Here is a 9,165-nt window from a genome sequence, read left to right as displayed (position 1 = left end):
CTGAACACATTTTTCATCAAATCCATAAATACTGTCGGCGCATTAGTTAGCCTAAATGACATTACCTGCAACTCAAAATGGCCATATCTTGTTCTGCAGGCCGTCTTAGGGATATCTTTCTCCCTAACTCTCACTTGATGGTACCCAGATCTCAAATTTATTTTTGAAAACCATTTGGCACCCTGCAATTGATCAAATAAATCATCAATCCTTGGGAGCGGGTATTTATTCCTGATCGTCACCTTATTCAGTTGTCGGTAGTCAATACACATCTGTAAGGAGCCATATTTATTTCTTACAAATAGCATGGGTGCTCCCCACGGGAAAGAACTAGGCCTAATAACTTCTGAAGCAATAGCTGACTGAGATATGTTCTGAAGAGCAACACCTTCCTCCTCAGACCCCATTAAACGAACACCTAAACTTGCTAGGTGGTGAAGCTCCTTGGTCATTTTTAATTTCTCAGCTAGCACATGTAATAAGCTACCCTTCGACTTATGACTCAGCACATCCGCCACAACATTCGCTTTGCCAGGGTGATACAAGATATTAACTTTATAATCCTTTAGTAACTCAAGCCACCTTCGCTGCCTTAAATTCAACTCCTTCTTCTTAAATATATATTGAAGGCTCTTGTGGTCTGTGTAGATATCAATAGGAACCCTATATAAATAATGTCACCATACTTTTAGAGCATGGATCACTGCTGCCAGTTCAAGATCATGGGTTGGATAATTCTGCTCATGCTTTCACAACTGTCTCGAGGCGTAGGCGATTAACTTTCTGTGTTGCATTAACACACAACCTAAACCCGTGCAAGACGCGTCGCAGTAGACAGTATAACCATCGATACCTTCTATAAGAGTGAGAATAGCGGTGGTCGTTAACTTATCTTTTAGTTTCTGAAAGCTCTGCACACAGGCCTCAGACCATTGGAACTTAGCCGCTTTATGAGTTAAATTTGTCAATAGGGCGGCTATGGAAGAAAATACCTCTACAAATATCTGATAATATCTTGCAAGACCTAGGAAACTCCAGACTTCTGAGGCTGATGTCGGCCTTGGCCTATTCTTAACGGCTTTGATATTTTGGTTATCGACCTTAATGCCCTCGTCAGATACAATGTGTCCTAGAAATGCCATGGAGGTTAGCCAGAATTTGCACTTCGAGAATTTGGCATATAGCTTGCGATCTCCTAATACTTCTAGTACAGTCCTTGGATGATCTGCGTGTTCTGCTTCCGAACGGGAATACACCAGAATATCGTCAATAATTACAATAACAAAGACATCCAGAAAAGGATGGAATACAATATTCATTAGTTCCATGAACGTTGCTGGGGCGGTTTTCAGTTCGGAGGACATTACTAAGAATTCAAAATGCCCATATCTTGCTTAAAAGGCTATCTTCGGAGTATCTTCCCCTTTTACTCACAACTGATGGTAGCCGAACCTTAAATCAATCTTAGAGAAGTATTTGGCACCTTGCAATTGATCGAACAAATCATCAATACTGGGTAAGGGATACTTTTTCTTGTCGGTCACCTTATTCAGTTGCCGATAGTTGATGTACATTCTTAATGACCCATCTTTCTTGCGCATGAATAACACCGGTGCTCCCCAAGGACAAGTGCCAAGCCTAATGAAGCCTTCGTCTAGAAGATCCTGTAACTGCACCTTCAGTTCTCGTAGCTCAGCATGAGACATATGATAGGGAGGAATGGAGATGGGCTGAGTGCCTAGATAGACATCTATAGCAAATTTGATTTCCCTTTCGGGAGGAAGGCCTGGTAAATCGTCTGGAAAGATATCCAGGAATTCGTTGACCATAAGAACAGATTGAAGAGTTGGAGGTTTAGCCTCTGTGCTTTGAACTCGAACTAAATGACAGATGTAGCCCTTAGAGATCATCCTTCGCGCTTTAAGGTAGGAAATAAACCTACCTTTTGCGGCAGGAGTATTGCCTTTCCACCTAAGGACTGGCTCGCCAAAGAACTAAAATTTGAAAATTCTTGACCAACATTTGACATCATCATAGCAAGAAGCTAGCCAATCCATTCCCATAATAGCGTCGAAATCTACCATCTCGAGTTCTAGTAAATCAGCGAGGGTGTCATGACCGCATATAGTAACTACACATTCACGATAAACTCATCTGGAAATGACAGGTTCCCCGACGGGAGTAGAAATGGAAAAGGGCTTGAGTAACATTTCAGGTGGAATACCAAACTTACTAGAAACATAGGATAGTGTAGATCCTGGGTCAATCAATGTATATAAATCATAATAGCATATAGATAAAGTACCTATCATAACATCAGGGGACGACTCATCAAGATCCTGTTGCCTGGGGAGTGCATAGATACGGTTCTGATTACCACCTATACTAGCTGTCTGTCCTCTGCCCCTACCTCTACCAGCTGGTGCTGAAGGAGAACCCGGCCCCGGAGGGTGAACAGAAGCTGAAGAACCTGAGAGTGACCTAGTGGGCTGAGCCAGGCCGCCTTTACCAAGAGATGGACAATCTCGCATAACATGGTCCGGCTGCCCACAAGTGTAGCACACACCCATACCTTGGTAGCACTAGACAAAATGGCCCTTACCACACTGATCGCAATGAGGAAGTGGGGGTCGTGCCTGACTAAGGCCACCCCTATGAGAAGAACGCGACGCCTTTGAATTCTGGCAAGGACCAGAATAAGTGGAACGGTCATAACGCTGCCCCTGGAACTGAGTAGGTGCACTAACCACTGAAGGGGCTGGTCGTCTAAATGAATGTGGCTTATAGCCTCCTTGGTAGTCACCTGAATAACCCGCGGATCTTGCCCGCTTATAACGACCTCTATCTGGATTTTGTTCGGCCCTCTGCTGTCTTATACGGTCCTCCAAATTTTGCGCATACGCCTAAATACGAGCAATATCCATACCATCTTAAAGTGAAGCTGTCATACAATTAGTAATCAAATGGGGTCCAAGCCCTACCACATAACGATGTACCCTATCTTCCATTTCTGCAATAATTGCAGGGGCATATCTGGTCAAAGAGTTAAATTTCAGGCTATATTCCCGAGCACTCATGTTATTCTGTTGTAGCGATAGAAACTTATCAACCCTAGCCCGTCGAATCTCAACGGGAAAATAGTGAGCCAAAAAGGCCTTAGTAAACTCAAACCATACCATTGGAGGAGCATTTTCTCCCCTAGACATGAGCCATGATTCGTACCATACTGCCGCTACATCCCTCAACCTATATGAAGCCAATTCTACTAATTCCGTGTTAGAGGAATACATTACCCTCAAGGCTCGACCCATATGATCAATACAGTCCTGAGGATCCTCTTTCGAGTTGGAACCTGTGAAAATTGGGGGATCCAAATAGAGAAAGACTCGAGAGCGGGAGCTTGCAGCCCTATCAAAGAAATTAGCCTATTGTTGAGTTTGAATGGCTACCAGTTTGTTCAACAAGTGGACTGCATCACGTAAGTCCTGATCTGATGTAGTAGGGGGCAGAGCTGGCAGTGAAGAGGCCGGAGGAACTGGAACCCTTCCGTGCTCAACCGGGGCTGGAGGGACCGGGTTGTCATGCGAGGGGGTGGCACTGTGGGCCTCGCTATGACTGGACTCAACTGGTGTGCTTGACTAGCACATTCCCCATCGGTGACCAATCTCTTGCTGTCTTGTGTCTTTATTGGAGGCATCGTTGAAATATTCAACAGAGAAAGGATTAGACAATTGCATTCTTAGGTTGGTTCTAACGCACAATCTAGATCACGAAGAAGTGTAATTTCCTAAATGTCCAGTAGCCTCCTAGCTATAGATATGGTGCATGACATACTGATAACCAAGACTCTACTAGACACTGCTCATAGACATCTCTAGGACTGACCTTCTCTAATTCCAGTTTTGTCACACCCCGACTAGGGGCATGATGGCAACCGACCTCTAGGTAGGATGCCACCTGGCATGACCTTAATCCTGACAAACTATACCTTAGTCCCTCGTGATACGATTTACATAGGCTAAAGAAAACACCTGCACACAGAAAAGGCCCAACTTGGCTACCATGCACAGAACACCACATAAACACACACACACACACACACACACACACACACACACACACACACACACACACACACACACATATATAGGCGTGCCAACGATGCCGCTATACATAATCACATCAGCAAGTCCTAGGGCGGGCAAGGCCGTCCAAAAGCATACTTCAACTATCCAAGATTGACCAGATCAACAGACAACACTTACACATGCTACAATGTCTGTGAGCCTCTAAGAGTATAAGTACAAAACCTAAGCGTCAGGACAGGGCCCCGACGTACCAACAACATATGGACAAGTATCATAGTAGCCTAGATATACCAAAATATAGCAAGCCCGGAGTAGTGGTGCTTGCTGACCCTTGTTGAAGCTGTAGCCCTATTGTGGTGGTCCTTCTATAACTCTGTCAGGACCTGTAGCACAAAATGCAGCGTCCCGTAGGATGGGACGTCAGCACGGAAGAGAGTGTTGAGTATGTAAGGTAGGAAATAACAGTATAAACATGATATAAGCAGAGGAAGTAATGATAACATGAATCGACGGGAAATATACAATATGTAATGTATGAGTTTTGAAAATCATATGCAGTATACATATATATAATAATAATATCATCATAATGTACCCGGACTTTGCAGGACTCGGTGTGAAACGTACCCGGCACTTTAAGAACTCGGTGTGATAACGTACCCAGCTCTTACAGGACGTGGTGTGAAATACCTAACTGATCAGTAGTTGCATGTCACGACCCAACTAGAGGGCCATGACAGGCACCAAGAGCTAACCTACCGAGTACCTCTAAACATACATACATCTCATAATCGTTTCTAGGTGGGCCATAAGCTGGCTCATATGCATCGTACTCTGTAAGGAAATATATCATAAGATAATGGCACGTCGTTATGCAATCACCAGCAACCATGCCCATAAACACAAGCCAACAAGGCTGTTTAAACACTATATATCAATATGTACTGATAAGACTACAGAATATCTAGATACATACATCGGTCTACGAGCCTCTATTTATAGAATACAGGAATCCATAAGGAAGAGGTAGGACTCCCCCGTGCCCAAGGATATGCACAAAAGAGTAGTACTAATAAGCTGCAGATCTGGGACAATTGGAGCCTTTCTGAAACTCCGCTGATAAAGCTCCTAAGGATCAGGTCCGCCTACTTGCCTATCTACGGGCATGAACACAGTGTCCACAAGAAAGGACGTCAGTACGACTAATGTACTGAGTATGTAAAGCATGAAAACAACATAAGAAGAAATATGGAACATAACATAAGATAAAGTAAACATGTACATCTGATTGCCTCGTAAGGCAGATATCATGCATGCTTAGCTTTCTTTTAAAAAAAAAAATATTTCTCATACATATATAACATAATCATTAGCTCGCGTCCGGGGTAACAATCCACGCCGCCCACTAGTGGTAACTGCCTGGCCATGTAGGCACGGTGTTATTATCATATCCATAAGCCGCTAACCGAAGGGGTGTCTGCTCGGCCAAATAAGCACGGTGTAATCATACATAAACATAAGCAGGCACGAGAGCCCAATCAATAGCTATAACACTATCATAGTGACGTAAGGTCGGTAAACTCCAATTTATATTATGGAGCAATCATCATCGCTGTATCTCACCTTGAAGGGACAATTATCATAAGGTGAGATCAACAACACTAAATAAGATCAAGAAATTCATGAAATAAACTTAATAATCTCATAATAGCATCAAACCATAAACTTTGGAATCTCTAGCATGAAATCATCATCATCATCATTGTCATCAAAGAAAACTTCTTACCTCTAACTTCATAGGAAACTCTAAGAATCATAAACTTTTAAAATAAGATTGTTATGAAAAACACGTTTAGGTTTGTAAAAAGGAATCATGCCTTTGGAAAGAAAGGGACTAGCCTTGACATACCTTTTTGATCGCCTTAACTTTAGCTACTTAACGCTTGTCCTCCTAAGCTCATAAATCTACAGTCAAGAGAATTCATACTACTACTAGACTTATCGTCATATGCCTATCTTAAGACTTCAAATTAAACTCCTTTAGAATCTGTCAAAATTCGGGCAGCATCTCCCCTGTTTATATTCCTAGCTCGAAATCGCAATACCAATAACCAACACAACAACAACAACGCTAACACCAATAACATCATCATAAATTCCAAAATATTCCATTAAACATCCCACACGATGTTTATCCAATTTCTCAGCCAACAAATTTGTTATACTATTATTTAATAGTTCTATCTCCATAAATAAACCTAAATCCACATTAATAGGGAAAGATCCTTACCTTATTCCCACTAGAGCCGCAATATCTTTAATATTCACCTTGAATTCCAGCCATGATTCACCGCAATACGATATTATAATCGCAACTATATGCTGTCTGAACCTAAATCCGGAGATTATACTTAATTCGCGTTAAACTTTGATGATTGGAAGTTAGGGGGAAATTTCCAAAAATTTGGAGAGGTTGGGGGATGTTTGGATGAGAAATCAGGGGGGTAAACCCCTTTATATAATGTTCTAGAGTCGGGTTACACCGACCTAGAATTTACTCAGCACGTTCGCGCCACCTTGGGGTACATTCGCGCTGAGTTAGCCCTTGCTCCTCTGTGCGTTCGCGTCACCTCCAGGCGCGTTCATGCAGAGTTAATCCCAACTCTGGCAGTCTTTCTTAAAACGTACATAATGCTTGATTCCGATGTCAGATTGACTTGCGATTTGTTGCGTTGGAAACCAGACTTCCTGAACTTCAATTTAGTCTTTTGTTTCACTTTAAAACTCCTAATATGCTAAAAGATATTATTTTCCAAAGTTAGACCAAAATCGTAGTGCAAAATCTTGCCCAACTTTTCTCCAAATTCCAAAAACTTACTCTCCTTGACTCACTTGTTCTCCAATCCTTCCATGACATATTGTATGAACTTAAGCCCTCATAACCACAAGATAAGCACATCTAATCTCATATATCTTTGGCAATAACTCCAGTGTCCATAATTGAACAACTAGCACCTAGCAAATCTCAACGTACAAAAACTACGAGGTGTAACATTCCTCCCCCTTAGGAACATTCGTCCTCGAATGTTAAGCTCTTAGAGATTCCTCCAAAAAAATTTCCAGAGTTTCCCATGTAATTGTACCACTACCATCCTGTCACAACAACCCAAAATATACACTGCCTCACGGGGATACAACATCAATATCCATATTGGCCACACACGACCAAGAAATCATTCAAAGAAACATCACATACCTGAGGATAATGGTGTCTTTGTCTGGAGCCCTTCTGAGGGTGGAAATAGATGCGGATACCTGGACTTCATATCTTCCTCTACTTCCCAGGTCATTTTCTCTCTGTTATTGTTTCTCCATAGAACTTTGACTGAGGCTACATCTTTGGTTCTAAGTCTTCGAACTTGCCTATCCAGAATGGCAATGGGCACTTCTTCATAGGACAATTTCTCAGTAACTTGGATATCATCTACAGGCACAATTCTAGAAGGATCTCCCACGCACTTCCAAAGTATTGACACATGAAACACTAGGTCAACTGACTCTAAGTCCGAGGGCAGATCTAACTCATAAGCCACTTGGCCTACCATGCGCACAATCTTGTAAGGCCCGAAATACCGAGGACTAAGCTTGCCCTTCTTGCCAAATCACATTACACCTTTCTTCGGCGACACTTTCAAGAATACCCAATCATACTTTAAATTCCAAGTCTCGTCTACGATTGTTCACATAGGATTTTTGACTACTTAGAGCTATTAATAATTGATTCTGAATGAGATTGATCTTCTCCACCACTTGCTGGATCAAGTCTGGACCCACTAACTTTGTCTCTCCTACTTCGAACCATCCAATTGGCGATCTTCACTTCCTTCCATATAGAGCTTCATATGGGACCATCTGGATACAAGAGTGGTAGCTATTGTTGTACGCAAATTCAATAAGTGGCAAGTGATCATCCCAATTTCCTCTAAAATATAGCACACATGCTCTCAGCATATCTTCAAGGGTCTGGATAGTGCGCTCAGCCTGCCCATCAGTTTGTGGATGAAATGTTGTACTAAGTCTCACTTGTGTTCCCAAACCTTCTTGGAATGACTTCTAAAAATTAGCTGTGAATTGTGCTCCTCTATTCATAATAATAGATACTGGAACACCATGAAGTCACACTATCTCTTTGATATATAGCTTTGCATAATCTTCTGCGGAATACGTAGTTCTAACTAGTACAAAATGAGTTGACTTCATAGGTCTATCCACAACTACCCATATAGAATTGTTCTTATGTTGGGAACGAGGCAATCATGTAATGAAATCCATATTAATCACTTCCCATTTCCAAGCTGGAATCTCTATAGTTTGCAGTAATCCTCCCGGCTTTTGATGCTCAGTTTTCACCTGTTGACAATTAGGACATTGGGCTACAAACTTCGCTATGTCTTTCTTCATTCCATCCCACCAATATATAGATTTAAGATCAAGGTACATCTTTTTCTCTCTTGGATGGACAGAATAATGGGAATGATGGGCTTCTTCAAAAATCTGTCGACGTAATCTTGCAACATCAGGAACACATAATCTGCCATGGTACTTGAGAACTCTATCTGCAGGAACCTCAAATAGTGACTCCTTTTTCTGAGGAAGTACATCCCTATGATGAACTAACATGGGGTCCTCATATTGGCTCTTCTTTACCTTCTCTACTAAAGATGACATCGTTGGGTTCTGGACAGTAACTCCCGTACTGCTCGAGTCCATTAAGCGAACTCCTAGGCTGGCTAGTTGTCATAGTTCGCAAACTAACTCATTCTTCTTCGGTTGAACATCACCTAAACTACCTATGGAATTACGGCTAAGAGCATCGACTACTACATTTGCCTTTCCAGGATGGTATAAGATACTCACGTCATAGTCTTTTAATAGCTCCAACTACCGCCTTTGCAGCAAATTCAATTCCTTCTGTTTGAAAATACATTGGAGACTCTCATGATCTGTATAAATATCCACATAAACGTCATACAAATAGTGTCTCCACATCTTTAGTGCAGGGATAACCGCAGCCAGC

General features: G+C 42.0%; 1 protein-coding gene across 1 annotated transcript; it reads right to left on the bottom strand.

Moving 5' to 3' along the window:
- Nucleotides 1–2,582: 2,582 nt before the first annotated feature.
- LOC132630731 (uncharacterized) lies at nt 2,583–8,816 on the bottom strand. The gene is made up of 3 exons (XM_060346299.1): nt 8,587–8,816; nt 2,997–3,408; nt 2,583–2,903 (listed from the first exon to the last, which is right to left on the bottom strand). The coding sequence occupies exons 1-3, from the start codon at nt 8,814–8,816 to the stop codon at nt 2,583–2,585; spliced, it is 963 nt and encodes a 320-aa protein (XP_060202282.1).
- Between the last annotated feature and the right edge of the window lie 349 nt (nt 8,817–9,165).

Source organism: Lycium barbarum, chromosome 3, assembly GCF_019175385.1.
Source record: "Lycium barbarum isolate Lr01 chromosome 3, ASM1917538v2, whole genome shotgun sequence".
Lineage (NCBI taxonomy): Eukaryota > Viridiplantae > Streptophyta > Magnoliopsida > Solanales > Solanaceae > Lycium > Lycium barbarum.
Note: the sequence above shows the minus strand (reverse complement) of the source record. Positions and strands in the feature narration are given on the sequence as shown.